Raw genomic sequence first — 25,098 nt, 5'->3', positions numbered from 1 at the left:
TCTGGCCCGGATCCCTTTGACTGGCCATCGACATCGGCGGAGGTCCGCAAATTGGTAGGCAACATATTAAAGCTGGCTCCACGAATGAAAAAATCGACTCAAAAGTGAAACATTTTGCCATCTTGCTCGTCTTGTGGGGCGATGTCATTGCCATTTAGGTGGCAACTGGAGGCGAAATGGCGTTTATGTGTTTGCATGTCAGCCCCTTCTCTGTGGGCGTTTGTTGTTGGGCGGTGCTGGCTTATGGTGCTTGTATGTAGGTGGCAAGGTGGGTGGAGATGGGCGGTGGATGTGCATGGCAAGTTGCATGCTCCCCTGACACGGGCGAAAGACATCGGGCATCAGGCAACAAAGTCCGTACACGTATCCTTCGAAAATTTGTGTTGATTTGCTTTGCAACAATGTATTAGGCAAACAACTGCAACTATACTCCTTGGGGGCACACACGAACCCACGTGTCTACATATGTACACCAGTATGCAATGAACTTTCCACTCGGCACATGGGCTAGCACATACACCGCTGGTCAAGATTGTAGCAGGGGTGTGCTGGTTGGAAGAAGTTGAAGAAGATTCGGAAGATTCGAATAGCATGTTCAGAAGGCCGGAAATCTGGGGCAGCGAGAGTTTAGGTTGCTTTGATCACCTCTTGATTTAAAGGACCAAAATAACAGCAAATATGGTAAAGTCCTTAGATCATAACTTTACATCACTTTTGTTCCTTTTACTCTTAAATCCTAAAAGGCTAAATCCTTTTAAAGACGTTAGGATTTTCTCCACTACAAAAGGACTTGATATGCTGTTTATGTTATTAAAGAGCGTAGATTGCAGTTTTATTATGATTACCCCAAATGTGCAAAGGTAACTTTGCAGGACACGTATCTGTTTTGGAAATTGGTTTGCACAGGACATTAAGGTATGGAATTGTGTTGGGGTGTCTCACGTTGGTTAAGCATATTTCAAATGCTTAACTAATACGGTTACTCTCATGCAATTGCAATTGCACGAAGTTGGAACTTTTACAATCAATTTGTTTCGAAATTGTTTAAGCAGAAACCTAAAAAAATAAACAGGAAAACAGCGATGACCACGAAAACAAATAATTAAAACAGCAAATATTTGAAATTAAACATTCCGCCATGTGTCGTCATAGAGCTCCGCACAATCGATCCTTGCATATTTGTTCGCTGTGAATCCGTCCGTAATTATCCTTGCGTGCGTTTGTCCCGTACTTTAGTGTCCGTAAAATCTGTTTGCTCGCAAGCAGTGCATCCCACACGGAACACTCCGCATCCTGGTTGGCGTGGAGCTGACGAAACAATCGAAACCGTCGTGGCTGCCGTCCCCTTATCTACAGCTCCTCCTTTCCGCTGTCCAGGACTCGGAGCGCAGGACTCCGTCGTTCGTCCTTGCCGCTTATCAAACGCCAATCAAAATGGTGCACGCGGTGAAAGCGAGCGAGGATGTCGAGAGCGGCAGATGCCACGTGTCTGGCTATTTAGCATGGAAATTCGCTTAATGGCGACGGCTCTAACCGGGACACAATGCGACCGCGGGTCTGCAGTGCACTTAAAGAAAAAACTAGTGCTTTACAAACGAAAAAGGTTAACTCTGCCTGCTACTTGTCTTTAGATAATCTCATACATATTCAACTCAATTTGAACGCACTAACTACATTTATAATAACCGATATCGCAGTTCGAAGATCCTTATCCTTGTGCAGGATCAACTCGAGTGCCATCCCATTTATTTCTGTGTAGGAATTACATAAAAACTTCAAGGTAACCGGCGGACTCAGAACACAGAACACGCGAACGGAGCATTTAAATCGATTTCGACGGGAGCGGCGGCATTGGGGAGTCCGCCGGAGTAGCTTGTTTATAGCTCCTGCAAATTTATCTGACTGTTTTGCCGTTATTTATGGACAACCCCGGACCCGGACCGGACCCCTCTCCTCTCCTCCTCAATCCAAGCCGCGTTCCATTCTGGTCAACGTTCTGCGCCGCCTTGTGTGTGTTGGCTGTGTGTTTTCAATAATGGCCCTGCAATGGGGTTAAAGCCGCTCCAAAGTGGGTCCATTCAATTTGCAAATTTGAGCACCTCCGAGTGGCCCAGTTGTGGCCACACTGTGCCGGATATGTAGTATTTCCCAAAAGACTTCTCACTAAATCAAACATGCAATCACACCGAACTGGCACATTTGAGGCGCCCACTTAATTACAGTGCGTATTTAGAACTGACTTTTTAAACCTGGCTTTTAAAAACCCTTTAGAATAACACAATTTTAGGACCCGAATGTGAAGTTTGCATTGAAAGGCTTGCAAATTGCCTATTTGTGTGCAAATACGTTGGCCAAATGGCAAATGGTTTGGACCGCCAAGCATAAGATTGCTAAACATAAATTTTCTCAAATCTAAAATATGTTTATTGCAAAGTTTATGAATCTGTTTAGATAGAAATTGATGGTCGTTAACCATGAATATTTTTATCAATGGTTAGGCATATATATATTATGTTTGTGCTTTGTTGAAACAAAAATATATTTCTTTAAAGGTTAAAGGTTCTTTCTTTAAGCTCTGCAAACAGGACCATCAAATTCGAAACCAATCGTTTCCTTTCTCAACCTAAACTGACAGACCTCTTCGGCTAGTGAAATTATGTTTGCTGGGTTGTCATAGGCAAAGGACCTTCGAAAAGTTTCCACTCGGCATCCGTCCAAAATCCGAAATCCGAAATCGAAAAACCCGACATGTGGGACTCATTCAATTGCCAAACGATTATCTCCGGCCTCATCAAACACATCCGCACATCGTCCTGACTTCCGACTGCAGAACCAGAGAAGTCGATGCGAAATGCCTGCAAATGAGCGCCGTTTGTTTGCGGTTGTCTGCGGATGCGGATGCGAATTCGGATGCGGGTCCTGGTCTCCAGTCCTGGACTCTGGTCCTGTTCGGGACCCTCGGACATTAGTATGCCGCCGGGTGGATTCAATCTTTGCTCTTTGGCGATGGGCCCACACTTCTGTCAGTGGTGTGCACTCGACTGGATTTATCGACATGGGCCCAGACGACACAAGCTTCGCCGGCTGTGGAGGAGACCTCAAACTATTTCAGGTGCCTAATCGCATTCTGCCCAAAAACAATTCCCATTCGACGAGTGGAGCCCAGTGGACGGAAAAACAAAAAGTGAAAGGAAAACGGTCCGGAAAACTGCACCACAACAAGGAAAAAATGGCCAACTGGCAAACTGGCAAACTGGCAACAAACTGCCGCATTGTCATTGAAATTGTTGGCCGACTTTTTTCCCTCGGTGTTCTTTGTAGTTTGACTTTATCGCAAGGCTTGGATTTGCCTTTCAACGATTTGATTTTAACAGTTTTTCAAACGAGCTGCAAGGTACATATAGAGCTATATGGTAGTTATGACACTGGATATGGAAATAATTGTCCAAAAGGTAGCTTATTGAGTTTCTTAATCGAAAAAATATAATAGTATTTATAGAACTTAACAATCTCTCCATTTTGTGAGATAAATTTCTAGAGGTATAGCTTTGGAAAAAATATTCTCAGGAGAATATGATAAGCCTTTAAGGGTAGTTTTACATAGATGTAATTTTTACTAGATCACACTTACTTTTTAAAATACATTTTTATTGTTTTCAGTTCATATTCATGTTTATATAAATATTTTTTTTAAAGCATATGTTCAAAACAAGACAACCAGGTATACTCGATTCGAATCAGTCGACTGTAGGCTCTGTGCCAGATTTTTGTTGTATTCCCTGAGCTTTTTGCTTGGCGCCCGCCTGTCATCAGAGCTCTTTCCAACCGCCACCCCTCCGCCCTTTCGCCCTCCTGGCTGCCACGCCCCCGCCGCTATTGTTTGAGGGGCACATCGGGAACTATAAATCAACAAATTTGACAGCAGAATGTGCAAAGTGGTAAACAAAAAGCGACTTCGGAAGCGGCTGCAAGCAAGGACAAAGGCGGAGTATCTGTGGGATTGCACTGGGGAATCGAGAACTTGTGGCTAGCTAGTCTCTCCTGTCACAGTCCTGCCATCTGGATGTCTGAATATCTGGCTGTTGATGGTGATGGTGCTGGTGCTGGTGATGCTGTTGCTCCGCCTGCTGGCGATGGCCATTATTGGTGGTAATCAAGCGTGATTAATTGAATTGAAATTGAATTTTTGTTTTGCGACAACATTCTGGTTGCGCCGCATGGGAGGTGTTGTTTTGGGTTTCGAACAAAATAGGTTGGTCCATGATCCATGGAGTGGGTTTTGCCTTTCCAATTATGGTCCACCAGACTTCAGCACCTGGCTAATTCGAATTAGCCCTTTCGTGCTGACGTTTAGTAATGTATGCAAACAAAAAGTGGTGCAGTGGTGGTGGTCTTTTGGGGAATAATTACACATGGATTCTCATTTACATAAGCACTTTTCAGTACAATTTATATATATTATATGCAATTATAGCACGCAACAAGTAATAAGTATTAGCCCAGGGAGTGCAATCGAAATAGATTTAAAATACAATTTAAATGATGCTAATGATAGTGTTAAAACTGATGATATTCAATTGCAATATTAAATAGTTGACTGTGTATTGAGTCCCTTTAATTTATTAAATTTTAATAAATATTTCCCTGCTGCAAATTCTTCAACAGAACAACAGTCATCCTGTTTACCACATAAAGTTGTAATTTTTTTGAGCTCGGTTTCTGAACTTAAAAGCTTTATTATCCTTCCTAGCTCCTTTGGATTTCACAAAAATTGCGGCGGCAGCTGTCCTGAATTGCCATTGCTACTTGTACCTTGTTCGTGAAATGAGTAATCTGAATCTGCGGAATACACGCAAAGCCAAAGCCAAGTAGCCCGTAATTGTGTTTTGTTGTGGTTTCGTGATTACTCTTGTTGACTTTATTGTTACTCAAAAGAACACGATATGTTGCTCAGGAATCAAACTGAAGACAGGGATAACTTTAAAGATGGTAGAGTTTAAATGTATCTTAGCAAGCCTACAGAAAAGTATTTAAGTTTAATATAAGTGGATTGAGATTGTTTTAGGTTCAACTATTAAACTAACAAATAAACGCACAGTCTTTCAAAAGAGTTGAAATTCACTTGGCATTAGTTTTGGTTATTGATTTACATTAAGTAGGAATTTTCTACATTTATGGTAGTAATTTTGATTTAATGGCGACCGACCATATTAAAAATACGAACTTGTAAAACCTTCAAATGCTCAGTAAGAAAAGCAATTGGTTGACTCAATAAAAAACTATTTATCAACTCGAATTTCCACCACATAACCAGCAAAAGTTTTTATTTTCGTTGGAGTTTCTGGGGTTAAAGGGTTCGATTCCACAATATGAAATATGACACGTTGCGCAAACTTCTCATGCTATATATAGAAGTAACGACTCATCACTAACCTCCTGTCTGTACTCTGTCTCTTTCAAGGTAACGACTCGAATCCAGATGATATATTGCACCGATGCCTCTCGTGCAGGCGCATTAAGTTCGCTTATTGCCGGCAATAAACTCATTTACGTACTCGACCCGAGCACCTTGCTCCTTGTGGCCGGAGCCACCGCGGTTGCGGAGCTGGGCAGGAGTACGGGCTCCTTCTCCTCGTCAGGTGCAGGAGCAAACACGGATACAGATACAGATACAGATAGAGATACAAATACAGATACAGTAACAGATACAGTTACAGATACAGATACAGATACAGGTACAGATACAGGTACAGTTACAGATACGGTTAGGGATAGGGATACGAATACGGATACTGTGCCCAAGTACTTTACGCGAGTGTTTAGGTGTGTGGGCTGAGCTAACCAACCGAGCGGCAAACAAACAAACAACAGCAAGGAGGGAAAGAAAGAGAGAAAGAAGAAAGAAACAAACAAACAAACCAACCGAGTGGCAAACAAATTGCTAAAATAAATGTACGGCGGGGGCCAGAAGAAACAGCAGCAACAAAGACTCAACAAAAGGAAGAGGACGCGAAAAAAGAAGAAGCAAAAATCGGCATCGAAATCGGAATCAAAATCAGAATCGAAGAGGTCCCATTAATGAACCAACCCAGGTGAGTAAGTGCCGCTGACAATAATCGAGGAGTGGGTGCACCGAGATAAAAAAGGCAGTGCTTCTTAGTATACATTTTTAATTTGGTTTGGAAAAACCTTTTTTGAAAAGAACTAAAGCACTAAAAGTGCGGGAGATAGCTAAAGTTTCAATATATTCGGTAATCCCAAATATTGAAATTCCTTCAGTTAAATAATTCTCATAAATACAGATCAAATTCATCCTTTATCCTCAAAGAATAGAATATTTTAACCTTTGTTTTACTATCGAGTTAAAATTCTAGACACTTCAAAAGATTTATTTAAAAGTGAAATCCGAATTTATTTGTGATTTTTCTCCGTTGATGAGCGCTGAATCCCATGATAGCGGAATGATGGATGGGCATTGTTTCACTTTGGCGTGGCTTTGAGTTGTGTTTTTGTTTCGATTTTGCACTTTGCACTCTGACCCGGTTTGCTAAGACAAAGCCCAAAGTTGCGCCATCCTCCGTGCGTAAATCACAGGCTGGCTCGCTGATAACTTTAAAAATCAATTTGGGCCCAATGTGTCGCCGGCATCAAAGATTAAACTTTGCCACCGAAACTCGGGCCTCTCGTTTCAGCCGGATTCAGCGAGGGACCTCGATTCGCTCCGGTTGTCTGGGATTTGGTTTGAGTTTGGTTTTGGCTTTGGGTTTGGATTGGGTTTGGGTTTGGGTATGGGTTCGGGCCGCGCCTGGCTTGGTTTATCGATCAAACTCCGGCTGCAAGTTGGCCAGGTGGGCTCGGTAGTCGGATGCGGTTCGTCGCCACGTTGTCCTCCTCCGCAATCCCCAGCCGAACGGAAACTTTGCTGCGCCTTTTGATTGCTCAGCAAAATGTTACATTACCACAGCCACATAAAAGCAGGCATCGTAATAATGTGCTCCTTCGGCCAGGGGCATAATTCTAACTCATTCCAAGTCCTCACTGCGGTTGTCTGAGTACAGTCAATACTCCGTAGATTGAACATTGTATCTGTAGGCCTCGGACTATGCCTTACCAACTACCTTAGTTTTTGGTTCAGATTACTATTAAATATCTTGGCAAGGATTCGATCTTGAAAACCTATCTTGGAAGGAAATCCATTTAGTATCTGCTTAATATATTATAAGGACATAATACTTCTATTCTATTTACATAACTATTTTGTTAGTTTATCGAAGCTGTCCTGTACTTGAGGTGTTGAACCGGGCCAATTGGAAGTTCATCGGTGACTGGTCAGCGGCTCGAGTCAATCGTGGTGTTGCCCAAGGGTACAATTCGCGCATAAATCGCTCTTGGAGCGAAAGATGTTCCTCCGGTGTCCTGGGGATAGTGGTTGTGTTATTTCAGCGGGCACTCGGACTCCATCACACCACCACTGCCACTGCCACGTCGATTTGTATGGGGTTCACGTCGTCCAGAAGGAAGCTCTCTTCGGGTATGGATGTCTGGTGTCTGGGTTCTGAGTTCTGAGTTCTCAGTGCTGAGCTCTGGGCCTGGGATTCACGAGTTCCTCGGTCTGCGGGTGCTGCAAATGGCACGGGCCTGGTTCTTATGCTGATGACATCATAACAATAAAAATTAAATTGTTGCTGCTCTGACAGGCAGCGGAAATGACGGCGCTTCGCGGCTAGTTGTTGTTTGTGTCGCGGTGGCGGACGGATTTTGTTGCTGCACTGAAATTGAAAAGCGCCTCATGCGCCCACTGGCGACCCAAAAACCCCCTTGGCCACCCATTCGAACAGCAACACCAACCCCATCCCATCCGCCGGCAGGAGTGGGGTCTTGAATATAAAATTTTATCGCAAGACACACATTTAATTTAATTTAATGAGAGGCGAACAACATGCTCGCTTATCTTTAAACGTTCTGCGATTTGCCCTGCCCTGCCGTGATACAACGCTGTGTTTTTTGAACCCACTCCAGGGAATCGTCGTCCTCGTCCTGGCGGAATATTTAAATTGGTTTAGGAGGTGGCGGCAATTATGCAGGGTGGTTGCCGGTTCCTCACGACTCGGTTTATTCCTTTTCCATTACCAAAGGCTGGGAGTTATCACCCCAAGGTGTGGATATAGACCACTTGGAAAGGGGTGCGAAATATTTAAAATTCTAATACTGATTCTTTTTGCTTGTCTTTTAAATTGCAAATGGGCTTTGTCTATGCCTTTTTAAAAGCATACTCAGTAACCTTTATAAAGAGTAATTGTTGTATTGTTCTAACTAAGAGCAATAAATTAGAATAAACTATTCTTCTTATGCGAAATTTCAAATCAAAGTGCCGCTTTAAACACGGCCACTTCCGATGTCGAATTCCCAGACCGAATTTCTATCCCTGGGTGGGTGGAATCACATCGTGTCACTGTTTTTGCTCGACCTTTTGTGCGGATCCTTTGGTTTTGCAGTAATGTGATTAGGAGGCGTTATTCCCAGGACCCGGGGGAACATGTCTGTCGATTAGGCAACGTGTTAAGAACACTTAATTGAAAATAACTTGCCATATGCCCCCCACTCCGAGTCAGCCTGTAATCCCTGCCCACAGAGCTCCTCCTCCTCCTCAGCCCCATCCCTTCTGCCCCCTTGGAGGAGCTGTCAGCACCCCGATGTGTGTGTGGCATGAAAGATGGTTGGCTTTATTAGGAACCCGTCTGGGCGAACTCTCTGGCCCAGCTTAATTATACATTATTTTGGCCTAAACACAGGCAAACACACCGGTTGGTTCTCTATCCGCTGGCTGGCCGAGTTCCTCCATATATATACATGAATGGATGGATGGATGGATGGATGGTTGGTTAAACCCACTTGGAGGGCCCCAGGATTTGGGGGCATCGTGTGCGTTGCGTGCTCGAGTGGCGTCCAGGCGTGTGCAATGATTTATTTGCAACAGCCAGGGGCAACTTGGCTGTCAACTCTCAGTATTAGAGCTGCGACCCCCTCCGCCAACGCACTTTGTATGTTTATTCGCTGTTATATTTATGTGCAAATAATATTAATAACAATAAAGTTTTCTGGCCCGTTTTATGAGCAAGTTACCCTGTTAAACCAAAAAAAAGGAGAAAAAATAGAAATCAGTAAAATAGGCGCAGGAATTGTTTAACGTTGTTTAAGCAAAAGGACTTCTTCTCCAAAGGAAAAGATCTTAAAGTTATGTTGCGAATATAAATGTACGATTATGGCGAGAGTTCAGAACGTGACTGAGCAGCAGAAGCATCAATAAACTGGCTAAAATTAAAGGGAAATCGTTCGTCTTCGATTTTTTAAATATTTAATATTTATATTTTTACCTCCTATTCATTTATACATTTATACTTGAGCTTAGAACTTCTTACAGCGTTAATTAAGTATTCCGATGAAACTGCATCACCATTGAGCTTTGACTCTCAAAATTGGTTTCGATTCGCGCTGATTAATTCAGTTTTGCCAATCGGTTGACAGCAAAATATGCACATTGATTAAACTTTTCGTATTTTCCATCGATTGCCAATCGCTTTTCATCCGCATCCGCATCCGCAGCCAGGATTCGCAAAATGATGTGAAAAACCCCGCGGGGCAAGCTTGCCGTCTCATTTGAAATGCTAACACGTTTTCCCAATTTCCATAACAACCGAAAACTTTAAAGGTTGCACACACAAATCGAAGGGCGAAAAATAGCAATAACGTTGGGGGATTATGAATGAATGGATTATCCTAAATTGATTTGCTCAGGAAGTGCTTATTTGCATTACTCAAAGAGGTGTGTTTTTTAAAAATATTCAAATAGCTACTTAGTGCTACAATTGCTGATAAATAAGGCAAAGGTTGCATTTAAACATCAGAGCATAGAGTTTTCTGTGCACCCGCTCCTTGAAATATCGATAATAATCGATCGATTTCAAAGTTGAAAGGTGAAATGTAACATAACTAACCATTTTTCGATCCCCTTCTTTAATTTCAGCAAGCCAACAAAAGCTAAATTAATAGAATAAGCAATACGAGCATACTACTTATTACGAAATCGCTTTAAACGCACCTAGTGTTAGTCAAACTAAAAGGGAAACACATCTCGGTGTGAATCTTGGGGAAATCAACGCTTCATAAATTAACGAATTAGTGAATAACAAACCACGGACCAGCTAATTTAAAGAGCACCCATTGCGGGGTGAACCACCGAATCGGGGTAAGAGAAGGATCAACCACCACGGCGAAGGGCGGCCGTAATGGGTGGTGGCTTTGCGGCGCCACCGATTACACTAGCCAGCAACCAGCGACCAGTGGCTTTGGACCAGGTCGAGATACCCATTCCGGCGACGGATATGCACGAGAAACTCCTGGAGAAGGAAGACAAGACTGAGAGGACCAATCTGCTGGGCAGGTCCAAGGACAAACCGCCCAAGGACAAGTCGCCCAAGCAGTCAAAGTTCGCGGAGCGCTTGCGGCGCTCCTTCCGCCGCGGCGATCATCGATCCTTGGAGATCAAGCGACAGGAACCGACTGCGGAGGAACTGAAGGCTAAGAATCGGGCCACTCCACCGCCGCCGAGTACTCTGCGCTCGGACAAGAATAACCGCCTGCCATTTGCCCTGAGCCACTTGAATTTGCCGGGTCTGGGATTGGGAGTGGGCGTGGGTGTCGGCGGACACATCAATCCCGCCCTGCTGCTGGACAGTCCGGACGAGTGCACGCCGCCGGAGTACGCCTATCAGCACCTGAGCAGCGTTGCCACCACCAATTCGAGCACTTCCTTGGAGAGCAGTTGCGAACTGGGCGAGCTGAGTGGCTCCCAGAATAGCGTCTTCTACTGGGCCTCCATGGGTGGCGAGGTGAGCACATCAGCGGGCGCAGCTGGAGCCGATGGAACAGCAGGAAATGGAGCAGGAACAGGTGCAGGAGCAGCAGTGCCCATCGAAAGCCAAGATAGACGTCGTCTGGAGACGCAAAACAGCAGTCGGAGCGACCAGCAGCCCATCACCACAAACGCTTCCTCAGCGCCTGGGAACAGCAGTAGGAGCTGCAGCCTGACCAGCGATAGCAGCTCAATCCGGCTGACCCGGCTGCAGAACTTCCTCTTTAAGAGCAGCAACGAGAGCTCCCGGAGCTGCCAGGGTCACTCGAACGAGGGATTCACGGTGTCCTCGCACAACTCCTCCTCCGGCGAGTGGGAGCAACTGGGTGCCTATCTCTCCAGCAGCAGTGGCGTGGGTGGTGGCCATGACTTCCAGGGCGGCTCCTTTCCCGAGGAAAGCACGCCCGATGATACGGATGCCACGCTGCCGGTGGAGACAAGCAGCAGTGGCGGCGGCGGTGGCTACTACCAGTACACCCTGACGTCCCCCAACAATCCCTTTCTGCCAGAGATCACGGCGCGCACCTATCACAGCACCTACAGCGAGGATGGAGCCGTGGAGGGCGGCGAGCCAACGACGGATGATCTGCAGCTGGACGGGAAGTATGGCTGTGCGGGCAGTAGGTCCGCCCAGCTGCCAACGCCGTCGTACAGTCGAGCAGGATCGCAGGAGTCGACGCACAGCGAGGGAGGAGGGCCGCCTGGGCCCACACCCAGTCCCGCTTCCAGTTCCTCCTCCACGCCAGGTCGGCATCGAAGGAAGCTGTTCAGCCTGAACTCACCCACCCGACTGCTTCACCACCAGCAGCAGCAGGCTCCACAGAGTGGAGCCACCTCGGCGTCGCCTCCATCCGGCGGAAGTAGCAATGATGGCGGCGGCGGCAAGTTCAACTCGGCCAGTCTGGTGCGGAGCCTGAATCCGTTCCTGCCCAGCGTTACGTCGCCGAAGAAGGCGCCGCACAAGCAGTCGGCGGTGACCTCGCCCGGCTCCTTGACCCCTGACCTTAGCACGAAACGCGAGGAGTTCCTCCGGGCCACCATGAAGATCTGCTTGGTCGTCTCGCCGCCCAACAGCAAGCTGCAGGTGAGTCCCGAAATAACTGCTGGATTACCATTACCACCTGGTGATCAGGAGGAGGCGGTGGTCATCAAATTATGCGCGGCCTAATCAAATGTTTACTTAGCGAAATGAGAATAAACATATTTTTTCAGTCTTATGTACGCTCGTATTTTTGTTTTATTTCCCTCTGTTTTTCGCTCCTGTTTTCCTGTTTGCGTTTTAAGTTGGGGCATTAAATTACACAATTACTTGTGAGCAACAGCAAAAGCATATTTACGGACATTACGTCATTTGGGGATTCATTGGACCAGCATCCCCAAAGATCCTTTAGCACCTATCAATTATTTAACGCACTCTCAAACATGTTAATAAAACGTTATTTTTATCACATCAAGCCTTCGTCATCATTTCAGTAACTTAAAAATAATTTTAAAATTTATAAAGCAAGTGTGTATACAAATATTATTGTTTTGGGCAAATTATAACAAAAGTCAGTTTTTGTTTGCATTTATTTTCGTGTGAAAAGTGCCTTAATAGAGTTACAATTTTGATTTAAGTGACTGCGAATCCAACATTTTAATTTTGCAAAGAGGCATTTAACATATAATATATAAATGAGATCATGTTGTTATTAACTAAATTATTCTTAAACGAGTGCTGGCTAAGTGCACATAAATTCTGTTTGGCAGTGGAGTTAATGCCTCAATGGAATGGCCATAACGACTGTGACCTTCATGGATTTCATAAATATTTTAACATCGATATTATGCACATTACGTATACGCAGTGTGGTCGTATGGAAACCAAATGTGCGCGGGGAATTCAATTGTCGCCGGAAGATATTTAGAGGCATTAGCGCCAGTGCAGCCAAGCAATAAATTGCATCAGCGATTTGACCAGCCCGCCATTGGGAGTTCCAAATGCCGGATGAAATCCACAGGAAAGCCTCACTACTATGCTTTTATGTCTACGGGCAATGCCTTGTTTCGCAGACAAGAAAGTGGATTTGCCATCTGATTATCATCATTTCATCACTGAGTAAGGCAAATATTTTCGCAGGAGCTTCATGGACAGATGTTGGGCATCCTCATCCTCGTCCGCAATCATAATTTGTACGTTTATTGCTAAATCTAATCCTATTAGTGGCGGTCTCTGCTCAAAGGCAAAGAAAACTGCACGCAGGCGAAAGCAATTATGGCAAAATAACTGAATGAATTAAATGTCACAGCTTAATTGCCTTAAATTCTGTGGATATGTGGTTAACCTCATGAATCCTTGCAATTTAACTCGCATACCTTGCAGTTCCTTTGCAATTCCTTATTTTGCTCTTAAAGTTCTGAGCACAGGACATTATTTTCGAAGGGTATTCAACTGAAATCCCGAAGTGATTTTCCATGTTATGTGCCATGTTTCCTTCTTTTTCCCAGTTGCTGTCCTTTAAGCAGCCTTGTTAACATGGAAATCACACGAGTTGAAGTCTTTGAGTGATTAGATAATCGGGCTTGTAACATTGTAAGTTAATTTATCCTCCCAAAAGCCGTAAATTATGCAGTGCCGCATTGCATTTTTCCGACGCTGTATAAACAATCAGAACTATTATTTCTTTAGCCCGGATTCCACAATGGAGAAGTGTTTATTTTATGGCAAACTACGAGAATAAATCGTTGTTGAATCCTTTTTGTTTTGTGTGTGGGAAGCCAAAGGCCAAACTAAGCCAAAAGACGAAAGAGTCAAAAGGGCAAATGTGATTTTATGACAGTGACAACTCAAAGATATTCTATACTCTTAAAAAGTATTAGCTTAGTATGAAATGTATATATTTTACACATTTATTATAATTATATGATAGTATTTATTTTCATTTTTTGGCATTTTTTTCTTTTATGTTAACCTACTTCATTTCAATCTAGTTTTTGGTCCAACACTATTTCTTTTTGCTCTTATACCATTTCTTGTTGAACCTTTACCATTTGTGCTATTCCAATATACCCAATTCCTCAGCAAATCCTGGCAGAGTAAGCCAGTCCGCAGTGGGCGGCAACTCACAATATAACCGGAAACAAAAACATAAACCAAAGTAAAGGGCAAGGCGAACGAAGGGGTCGCCGGGTGAGGGCCGCCAGCTGGAAATTGCCGAAACAGAATGTGAAATATTGTCGTCAGCAGGAATAATAGACCAACGCCCGTATCCTTGGGCGCACTCCGGGCCAGTCGGTGGTCCTGGTGGTCGTGGGTTCCGGGGGAGATTAGCGCCACCAGGGGTTGAGTGGCATCCGCCCGGAGCTTAAATTCTCGCAGCTCGGATGCCGTGCATGCCGCACTCTGCCTTTGGTTCGGAGTTCCTCATCCTGCACTTGGCGATTCGGCAATGCGGAGCGGTTCAATTGAAGTGTATCCCAAATAGCTGGAAATATGACAGGAATTTCACTCGTAATTAACCAGCCCACAATGAATGATGTTTCCAAGAACTGGCTGATTGTAGATGAAATATTTCGTGGTTGCTCTTGAATTTTTGCATTTAGGTTTTAAAAACAAATAAAGATATTGTATCTTGTGCAGGTAGATAAAACCACTTCTCTTGAACGCCCAGTTCAACTTACCTGAGTTGGGCATTAAGTGACTCACCTGCATTTTACAGCGGTTAATGTGAATTTAAGCACAGGGCGCTTTTTTCCGTCAAGCACAATTTAAACCAAGGCATTGGGATGTGTAAATCGCAGTCGGGTGGGTGTGTGCCTCCCCAGCAAGGACGACACGGATGAAGGGCGGCGGGCGAGGCATTGACTTTGGGGCGGACCCTGACTTTGGTCCACGTCCACCACACTCTGTGCCCGGCCAGCTGGGGGCACTTGACTGATGTAATCTCGGTGCATTAGGCGAGGGAGGAAGTCCTCGAGGACACGACTAGGGCTCTCTCGCCCGCTGACTCAATCTTTTTGTTCTCGATGCATCTTTTCGTTGGTGGCTCTCCATCGACATAGCCAAGATGCCTGGCTGCCGGGTTGCCTAGTTGCCCAGTTGCCCAGTTGCCCAGTTGCCTAGTTGCCACATTACCCAGTTGGCCACCCCGCCGCAAGCAATTTATTTTTGCCCGGCAAATGCCGGAACACTTTTCATTGTCCTGCAACGCCCTGCAGCCAAGCATTCAAAACATTATTCTCAGCATTAAGCGCGAATATTCAGTAATTCGATGTGGCTCCACTGGATGCACTGTCTTGGTGGCATTGACTCGGTTGCGCCCACGAAGGTCTTCGGGTGCAACACAATACATTTCCGCAAGGATCTTAAAACATACAAATGCGTATCCGCAGTATGGCTTTTATAGCTTATGGATTGGATAAAAAACAAAAAGCTTAGCTCATCGACATCCAGATTACTTTTTGAGATTTATGCTCTGGCTATAAATCGGTCATTTCGGTTTCTATGCATTTATAAGAAGCTTTAATTTGGTTTAAAAACTACGCTATACTTTTCATAATATTTTTAATTAAGCATTTTTTGAGGGCATGCCCTTACATTATTTATTTTTTGTACCTATATATTGATTTCAACCATAAAAGACCACACATTTAAATTGCACTCTTCATTCGAATGAAACCGAACCGGAATTGGTGGCAGCATATGAAAAACAATATGTGAAAAGCCCTTAATAACGCGAATAAAATTTAATTATGAATATCTGTCTCACGCTTCAATGATTGCACCCGGACTCACAGATTCGATCCCATTTTCCGTTCCAGCTGAAATCGAAGAGTCTCACGCACTTGGATGGCCTCGACTCGGGTGTGGTGGCCTGCCAGCACGGTCCTCCGGGAATGGCCACCAGCACCACCGCCACCACCAGCACCACCGCCACGACAGCCGGCGGCATCGGCGCCACCAGCGGACTGTTCGCCACCACTGGAGCCCCAGGATCGCTGGGCCGGCAGGCCAATGTGGTAAGTGCAAGTGGTCAGGGGACCGAGGGCGAGGGCACATGCTAGTCCATCGGCCAACTGCTAGGACTTGACCACTTAGTCAGCACATCCATCTTGCCTGGACAGCGTTCACTGCGAGAAAAACTATGATTTCAAATCAAGAATTTTAATTAGCCAGACATTTTCCGCCTGTTTCCATGGCAGCTTTAAATTAAAGTATATATTGTTAAAAAAAAACTTTCGACTTATATAAGTACTATCCGCAATGGATAAAAGGTTTTTTGGAAAGTTCCACATGTTTATACCCAAATGCAAGTGGAACTTTAGCTATTCTTAAATTAAATTAAAAAAAGAAATGTTTTGATAATTGACAATATAACAACATATTGCACAATTGTCCAGCGGAAAATATTATTATTCCTATAAACTGAATTAAGAACTTATCGATTCATTTTCAATAATATTTGTACATTGGTTCTAGAGAATTCTCTATTAACATATCGTTTGAAAATCTTGATTTTAGATTATATTTATCCCGTGTGTAGGGTGTGCAGTGTAGTGTGTTTTCACTGTATGTTCGCTATTCCTGCGGTTTAGTCCCTCGAGTGAAAGTCCTTTCGCAAATTGATAACAAATTACTTTGCCTGCTGCTTTCGTCTGTCTTTGATTTGTGTTTATTCCGATTTTTTTAAAACTATTTCTACTCTTTGTGTAGCTGTCATTGATTTAAGCACAGTCAGTTGTTTTTTTTACTTTGCACTAACTTTTTGCACTTGTTAGTTACTGGATTTTTGTTGTCGACTTAAGCCGTACGTGACTTTCTGCGATGTTCACCCTCTTTCCTTGAATTTTACGTTTAATTTATGGTTCAAAGTTTTAAATTGAACTAGCCGTTGCTTAAATAAGGTTTTCAAGTTTTATAAGATCTAAAAGCTGTTACGAGCGTAGTTCATGTAAGATCTAATTTTCAAAACTATTTTATTAAATCAACGGATAGATTGTTTTGTTTTTTAAATTACAAATAATAGTGTAAAATAAATCGTATTAATTACAAATAATAGTGTAAAATAATGTAAAATGTAGAATCGTATTATGGTATTATGTATATGCCTGTTGTGAAAAGGACTCTTTAATATCCTACCATTTTCTGTTAAAGGTTTTCTGCATTATAAGGATATTAATAATGTTACTATTGCACTGTTGGTAATAGCTTTTGTTGCTAAGTATTGCTTAACAATTGGCCGAACTTGGTAGATTTGCACTGTAGAGTAGAATTTTTAGAACATATAGAGAACATTGAGAAGTAACCACCCAACAAAATATGCTCACAATATCTGTCTTCTACTCTCTGTTCTTCTCTCTTTCTTTCTCTATCTCTCTCTCTCCCTCGCTGTTCCTATATAATACCTAAATGGGCTTAATAAACTTTGGTTTTTATTTGTTTGCTGACCGCTGAAACATCCCGCTGATACCGAAAAAAACAAAATCTCAGACTGAAAAGGGTGAACGAGCGGGCGGTTGCCTGTCACCGTCGGCACCACAGCCCTCCTCGCACTCCCCACCGCACCACCCACCCACAATTTACACGCAGGCACCGCAGATCGTGCGGCGGATGCCCTCGCTGATGCTCTCGCCCACTCTCGACGAAACCACGACGACGGCCAGCTCGTCCTGCTTTGGTACCGGCCACCCCAGTGCCGGATCCTTCCACCAGCACCAGCACCATCACCATCATCAGCAACCGACTGGCGGCGTCAGCTCCGCCAGCGGCACCAGCACCTCCACCACGTCTACTCATGCTGTACCCTCCTCCAAACACTTTCAGTCTGCTGGCGAGGCGGCGGCCACATCCTCGTCCTCGACGCTGAGTCCGCACAGCGCCACATCCGCGACCTTGGGCGGCGGCGGAGTTGGTGGTGGTGGCGGTGCAGGTGGTGGTGGCCTAACCTCCCCGGTCGGCTGCTCCACGTCCTCCGGTTCGACGGTGAAAAAGAAATCCTCGTTCATGAAGCGCAAGAAGCCACTGCTGACGCGCAGCGAGGTGAGTGGGTATCAAGTGAATCAACTGGAGCCCTTGATTCACCTGGTCAAAAGACAAACAGATCTCGAATGGCTGCACAATCAGAAGGTCCTGTCACCCCGGCGAGAAATAAGCCTGCACCTAAGGATGGTGAATTATGATTGGCGATGGTGCTGGATGGGTGGGGGAACGTACATTTTTAATTTCTTTATTTGCCTTTGTCGCCGTAATCAGCAAAAGTTGTTCTAGAACTTTTCCAGCTATCCTTTCCTTTTTCCATTTTCCTTTTTTGGTTTTCCACTGCCGCCACCCGCTTTTCTGTCACTTGCCGAGCAAGAATTCCGCCTCGTTTCCGACCAACACAAACACGGAGAATATTCCTTGATGTTTGGTTTTTATTTGCAGTAGTTTTTGTGGGCGGATGGGATGCAGAATCAACTACATCCCATTCCCGCGCGACCTCCAGATGCAATCTTCACACTTCGGAGGGCCATCAAAGAGAGTGCTGTTAATTTTTTCCAGTGCATCTCTTTGTGGCCTTTTCGAGGGCTAGATTGAAAGGTCCTTCTGTTTGGGTTCGTTCCGCGAATTAACAGATTGGTTTCTGCATCAATGAGATAACTCTTATTCGCCCACTTAATGCTGGACTCATTCATTTGTTTAGGTATCCAGTTCCGAGTTCTTCTCCGTGTCATTCTGCCTGGACTCGTCGCAGCAGCCAGATGAGGAGTTCATTCCGGCCACCAAAGGCGTGACACTACTGTGAGTCTCTAGATAAGGCGCTTCCGGCTATAATGATTTCAAATCCATCCATCCACACTTTTAGTAACGCACTCAGCCACGCCCTGCGTAGGCGGAACCTCAGCTTTACACAAATCACCATTACGGACAATAATCCCACGCCCAGTTTTTTAGATGCAGGTATGGCGTTTGCGCTGAGCTCCCTCGGATCCATTACCATTTTGAGCTTGTTTTGTTCCGTTTTTCCCGCCAGGTCCTTCGCTCCTGCCCGTTTCCGTGGATGAGCAGACCGATGTGGAGAGCCTGGCTGGACACCATCTCTGCATCACAGAACGAGGCAGCAACCGCAAGCCCCTGCAGAAGGCAGCTTCCTTTGTAAGTTTTAACCAGAAACGGGATGGGTTTCGTGCTTTGTGGGAACACCGGCGTAACTTAACTGACCTGGGATCAAATAAAGTTAAAGCTAATGAAAAGGGTCCTGCCATTTAATATTCTTAATATCCGGCTGGGCTAAAAGTGTCGCTTTAAGCTTATGAATTTGAATGCATTTCAATTTTCCCCAAATGAATGTGACAACGAATACTACCAAAGTAGATAAACATATTTGATGTATAATATGGTTAAATCTCGTCAACCACAGGGTTCCCGACAACCACCGCCCCGACTCCTGCCCTCCGTCTCCACCGAGGAGACCAGCGAGTCGGGAGTGGCGCCCGGAAAGCAGATCAAGCAACGGTGGTCCTCCATATTCGGCATCAAGAATCCCCAGCAAAGCCAGCTGTGCGAGCTGCTGAACAGCTATGCCAAGAACGGAGTGCCCCAGCGGGCGGACAGCATGAACTTTGATCACCCGGACCTGGTCAACTCACTGGCTTATCTGCAGGGTATGCACAAATCGTGGCGGGACTTTGTAAATAGCGATTCGATGAGCGAGTCGGAGGTGAAGATCCAAACGGCCATTTGGGAGCTGGTCACCACCGAGGTGTACTACATTCACGCCCTGCAAACAGTGACTGATGTGAGTGGACACACTTTGATTCCCATCCGCCAAGTAGCTCTGATCTTTGGATGCATTTGCAGTTGTTCCTAGCCTGTTTGGAGGCCGTGCAGGAGGAGCGGCTGCTGATCGACGTGGACCAGGCTCGACTGTTCTCCAATGTGAGGGCTGTGTGCGAGGCGAACATCAAGTTCTGGACACTGTGGCTCTATCCCATGGTGGCGCACAGTGTCATCACCCACGAGCCACTGAGATGCGCTTTTTTTCAGGAGGGGTTCCTTTCCTTCGCCTCCATTTTTGCGCCATATAAGGTGGGTCTTGAGAACGAATATTCTTGCATATATTACTGATGTCTCTGGGAAACCCTTGGCAGATCTACTGTGCGGAACAGAGCACCTGCCAGTTCTACTGCAAGGAGCTAAACCATAACAATGCCTTATTCACCTCCTACTTGGCGTGGTGCGAGTCGCAGAAGATGTGCAACCGCCTGCGACTCGCGGACATTGTGGTGCGACCCATGCAGCGACTGACCAAGTACAGCCTCCTCCTGGCCGCCATCAAGAAGCACATGAGCGACGTGGAGGAGATCGAGGCCATCGACGTCATGATGCACAGCGTGGAGAACTTTGTGGGCAGTGTGAACAACCACTTGACGATGCGGCAGGAGAACGAGCGGCTCAAGGGCGTGATGGTGCGGATCGAGTCCTACGATGTGGTGGTGAGTCACAGGATTTCTCTTCATTTACCTTGACCATATTCGCTTCACAATCCTTGCAGGACACCAACAACGAGATGCTGGACAAGCTGATCAAGCAGCACAGCCAGATGTTTGACCTCTGTGCTCCGATGCGCGGATGCCCGGCCTACCATGTGCGCCACCTGTTCATGGAGGGCGATCACAAGTTCAAGGACAACCTCGGCAAGTCCGATGTGCACTGCTTCCTGCTCACGGATCTCCTCCTGGTGTGCAAGACGATCGCCAAGCGGGGACTGGGCGCTCTAAAGGTCATCAGGCAGCCGTACCTGACCGACCAGCTGATTGTTCAGCTGGCGCCGAACAATACACTGAACTGTGTGTACCTCAATGAGTTCCAGGTGGCCAGCACGGCGTTTACGCTGCAGTGCACCGAGGCCAAGAACTGGTACGACGCCCTGTGGCGGGCCAAGACGATCTACCAAAGACTGAAGCGCGGAGGCGGTGGCGGCGGCAGCGGAAGTGGAACGGTGGGCGGCGGCGATAGCTTCCGGTTCGGTGGAAGTGCCACCAGCGGCGGCACCGCCGATTCCCTGGGCGTACGCAAGTCACCGATGAACTCCTCCATCTGCAGCCACGTCTCCAGTGCGAACAACAGCCACAGTGGCAGCGTCGAGTGGAACGACTCCCGCAACATATCCGTCGACTTTGAAAAGACAAACTCGGTGTCCAGCGACGAGGGCTCCAGCATAATGACAGGTGCGTAATCAGGCTTGGGATATCCAGGTTCTTGGCTTTTGGGTTATATATTTAAGAAATTTTAAAGGTCTAGAAATAGAACAATAACTCGTAACTTCTCACAATTGCAGGCAACCACGGAGTGAACCTGAAGGGCAAGCAGCAATTGATCAGTGGTCTGCACAAGACCAAGATGGGCATTATCGGCCAGATGGGCTCCAAGTCGGCGAACACGCTCTCCGTGCAGCCAATGAACCATCTGGGCCAGAGCCTGCCCAACCTGAACATGCATCACAGCCACACGTAAGTTGCGTAGAGGGTGCACCACCAACACCACCACCAACCACCACCGCCACTGATCATGACCAGCTTTTAACACAATCAAGCTAGCACACACCACCAAACCACTCACATAGCTCACCAGATCTACAGATCACCAGACCACCAGATCACCAATTCAGATACCTGTCCAGTCATTTGTGAGCGTTCGTAGGGATCGGTTTCACTCTGTTTATGTTGTACCATACTCTACATTTAGTCATCGTATTTATACACTGTTTTTAGCTAGTACCTACTGTAGTCATATTTTATATATTAAAACCAAAAGCAAGAAAATAAACATTTTTATTGTGAACTGTACGACTTGGATTCATGACTAATCACCTGCCACTCCAAATATCATTTGTGCTAATATAATTTGTATTTAATATGTCAAGATATGAATACCCTCTAATGATTTTCTTAAAAATAGAAGTTAAAACATGAATTTAACACCATTATTATTTGAGTCTAATTCCGCTTTGCGGTCTTAATCCACTTCAGTCCGACTCCTGAAAGAAGTAGTATAAAGAACTATTCCTAATTTTTTAATCTTCACTCCACCAAGTTAAGAGAAAGGGTATTTCATACTTCGGCTTCCGCAGCTATGATTGTTTTCTTTTGTTTCTTGTGACTGCAGCATTGCGTTTTAGTTAGGGGCAACACGCCTATTATCCTTTTAACGTCACCGCCCACCGCCCACTGCCCACCGCTTGAGTTTCCGCTACCCCAGTTCCGACACCGGATCCGAATCCGGCAGCCTGTGCTCTTTACAGTATAACCTTTGTCCTACTTGTAGTAACAATACTCTGCTCGTGCCCGGCTCCACGACGAGCCACTCGGGCAACATGTTGTTGTCGCCCAGCCACCGCGGCATTTCCTACCCGCCGCCGAGCCCAACGAGGTGAGTGTCTCTCCGTAGAGATTATAGTCCCCCAAGTGCCACGTCTGATTGTGTGTAACCCGTGTATAACCTGTGTCTTTGTCCTTCGTCTTTCCCCTTCCAAAAACCAAACGAAAAATACAAAATATAACGTTGCGACCTGTCGTTTATCCACTCGTGCATCGTCCTGAAATCGATCGATCCCGATCTCATAACCCACATCCTGCGCCTCATCGCAATCGCCCCGCCATGTGACCGCCATCGACTAACCAACCCACCGTTGCTAATGCGTGTCCTTCGTCCCGTTGTCTCCGTGGCTCCCGCAGAGTTCCCCTGCGCCGTGGCATGGCCTTCTCCACTTCGACGAAGAACCCGCCGCTGCGCAAGACCCGCAACATAACCTCCCAGAACAGTATTAACTGGCATCAGATCCCGGCCACGCCCACGCCGCCCAGCCCAAGATCGCAGTACCAGTCGCCGGGAGTGGTGTGCATGCAGAAATCGCTGCCCCTGCTGCTGCCGACAAGCACGGATGAGGGTCAAGGGCCCACCCAGCCACCGCCGCCGCTGCAGAAGCAGCTCTCCCACCAGGCGCCTCTGCCCACCAGCATTCACAACCAGTCGAGCACCGAAACGGACGTCTGATGAGGACGACGTGGCAGGAGCACGACGCCGCGGAACGTACTTACCCATAGATCCGTCACAAACTATCCAGATAAACTACACGTACATACAAGATACATTTAGAAAGTCGCCTTTGATTTCCGACTCGCACTAGCACAATTATTTATTTTAACCATCTAGAGTCAGATCTAGTGACGGTTAGTATTCAGATTAGTTTAATCATTAACAGCGCACATAAAAGTAGAGAAAGATATTGAATAAACAGGAAACGATAATGAGTGAGAATCCTAGGCGACTTGCTAGATATTCAATTAGGATTTCATGAGCTTGTAGGACAGCGTGAGCTTGATACGTGAAAACTGCACTTTTGGGTCCAAAGCTGATATTGAACTTTTATACATTCCATAGCTGACTAAGTGCCCGACCTTGGCGAGATTACATTTCAGAACACAACGCTCCGCACATTCGCCATTTTAATCTTCCCATAACGATATGAAGACAAATAAAGTTAAACGAAACTAAAGTTAGAGAATACGCATAGTGCGAATGCCATATATAGCGAAACATACCTAGATCGATCACACAAGCTTTATGAATAACTTACTACTGTACTATTGATGTAAGTCGTTACTTTCCTTGAGTAGTTAAATCAAATGTTACGGTCAAAATAAAACAGAATAAACAGAATACTTAAACATGTCTTACTGGCTGCCCATTGTTGTCTGCATGTAATATAGACCACGCTACTCTAATTTAAAATGTTACAAAAAAATATATTTTTTCAATAATGAGTTTATGTCGTAATCCGTATTTATCTTTCTGCTGGTTCAGACCTACTCTAGTTAAAATATAAATAATTTGATGTAATACAAATGGTTTTCCTTAGTTCTTTGGATAGGAATCTAGAGTAGTTTGAAATTATTGTAACGAAAAAGTTGTATACCAATATATAGAGTATTAACCGGTCTTCGGTCAAAGGATGTATAGATTATATTGCTTACTTTAGTAGCAAGATTAAGTATCCTGTAGTCTTCTTCCACAAAACGCAAGTGGTGAAAGCTGATGAACACAATTTAACACGATTTATTGAAGTAAGACAGCATGGATTTCCAAATCGAGATTATTATCCGTCGGATTATGCTACATGGATATGGGTGATACTGCTTTATTTGAGTTTGCGAACAACTTAGTATTAGCTCTAGTTGAAACTTAAAATCCCTGTTGACTAACGTACTAAATCAAAATACTAGTTCTTCGATTCTTTGATATCCTTTTCCGAATCACTTTATAAACTTTACAACTGTGAGATCAAAAAGAATATCCTTCGAGCTAAGATACCGTAACATATTGGAAAGTAAACTAAGATACATACATTGTTCTTCCTTCGGAATCAGTTTTGATTTAAGGGACTACACCACAGTGAGGCTTGGATTTGGCCAAACGATTTGTACATATTAGCCCAATGGGAAAGCGTGACATAAGTTCTAAATTACATATAGAGAGACAAACGAGTACATATATACACACCACTTATGTATAAGGGACTATATTTATATAAATGTATATGGTACAATGTGGAGGACGAACTGCATCTGCATTGGAGGCACAAGAGTTACAATATACAACCGCAATACAAAAAAGTGTTAACTGTATTTTTATGTACGATTACTTACCAATATTTAGGGCTGCGTAGAGCTGAGATCGTATTTTAGCCACATTAACCCGTAACGAGATACATTCGTGTACAAATATCTTATCTTCTCCTCGGATTCATCCAAGGGGCATACGCATACATAATATATATAGTACGTGGTACTTAGAAGTTGAACTTAAATGTTATTGCAACTATATCTACTGCAATTTATTTACAAAGGAATAAAAACCAAATACAGCAACAAAAACAAAGAGTAAAGTGCAAGAAAGCTTTATTTACACGCTTGAACAATAAATATCAAAATTATTTGTAATGTAAACAACCAAATACCCTGCGCTTATTATTTAATGCACTTCGAGCACGGTGAGTAAACTGGTGAACTGGCATTCGCTCTACATATTTTTATTAATTATCCCGGATTAATTCACTTTGTCGAGTTAAACAAATGCCATTCGAAACCAATTACCAACCGAAAGTGGCCAAATAAATAAAAAATCACTGTTTCTCCAGGGACATCGGGCCAACTGCGCTGGACAACGT

General features: G+C 44.9%; 1 protein-coding gene across 8 annotated transcripts in view; it reads left to right on the top strand.

Moving 5' to 3' along the window:
* The window catches only part of LOC117138949, a 48,427-nt gene extending 23,576 nt beyond the window's left edge, over positions 1–24,851 (top strand). For 4 of the 8 annotated variants that reach the window (XM_033300985.1, XM_033300986.1, XM_033300984.1 and 1 more), the window contains 11 exons: positions 15,713–15,910; positions 18,574–18,671; positions 18,736–18,830; positions 18,904–19,025; positions 19,291–19,668; positions 19,731–19,958; positions 20,021–20,365; positions 20,425–21,100; positions 21,211–21,382; positions 22,197–22,301; positions 22,607–24,839. In XM_033300985.1, coding sequence (XP_033156876.1) covers positions 15,713–15,910; positions 18,574–18,671; positions 18,736–18,830; positions 18,904–19,025; positions 19,291–19,668; positions 19,731–19,958; positions 20,021–20,365; positions 20,425–21,100; positions 21,211–21,382; positions 22,197–22,301; positions 22,607–22,925 — 2,736 coding nt within the window. In that variant the 3' untranslated portion in view covers positions 22,926–24,839. Of the gene's footprint in view, positions 1–5,860; positions 6,093–10,024; positions 11,997–15,712; positions 15,911–17,381; positions 17,931–18,573; positions 18,672–18,735; positions 18,831–18,903; positions 19,026–19,290; positions 19,669–19,730; positions 19,959–20,020; positions 20,366–20,424; positions 21,101–21,210; positions 21,383–22,196; positions 22,302–22,606 lie in introns of those variants that run through there. The other 4 variants (XM_033300990.1, XM_033300982.1, XM_033300983.1 and 1 more) reach the window with 4 other exon arrangements.
* Positions 24,852–25,098: the final 247 nt, after the last annotated feature.

The sequence above is a fragment of the Drosophila mauritiana genome, chromosome 3L, assembly GCF_004382145.1.
Source record: "Drosophila mauritiana strain mau12 chromosome 3L, ASM438214v1, whole genome shotgun sequence".
Lineage (NCBI taxonomy): Eukaryota > Metazoa > Arthropoda > Insecta > Diptera > Drosophilidae > Drosophila > Drosophila mauritiana.
Note: the sequence above shows the minus strand (reverse complement) of the source record. Positions and strands in the feature narration are given on the sequence as shown.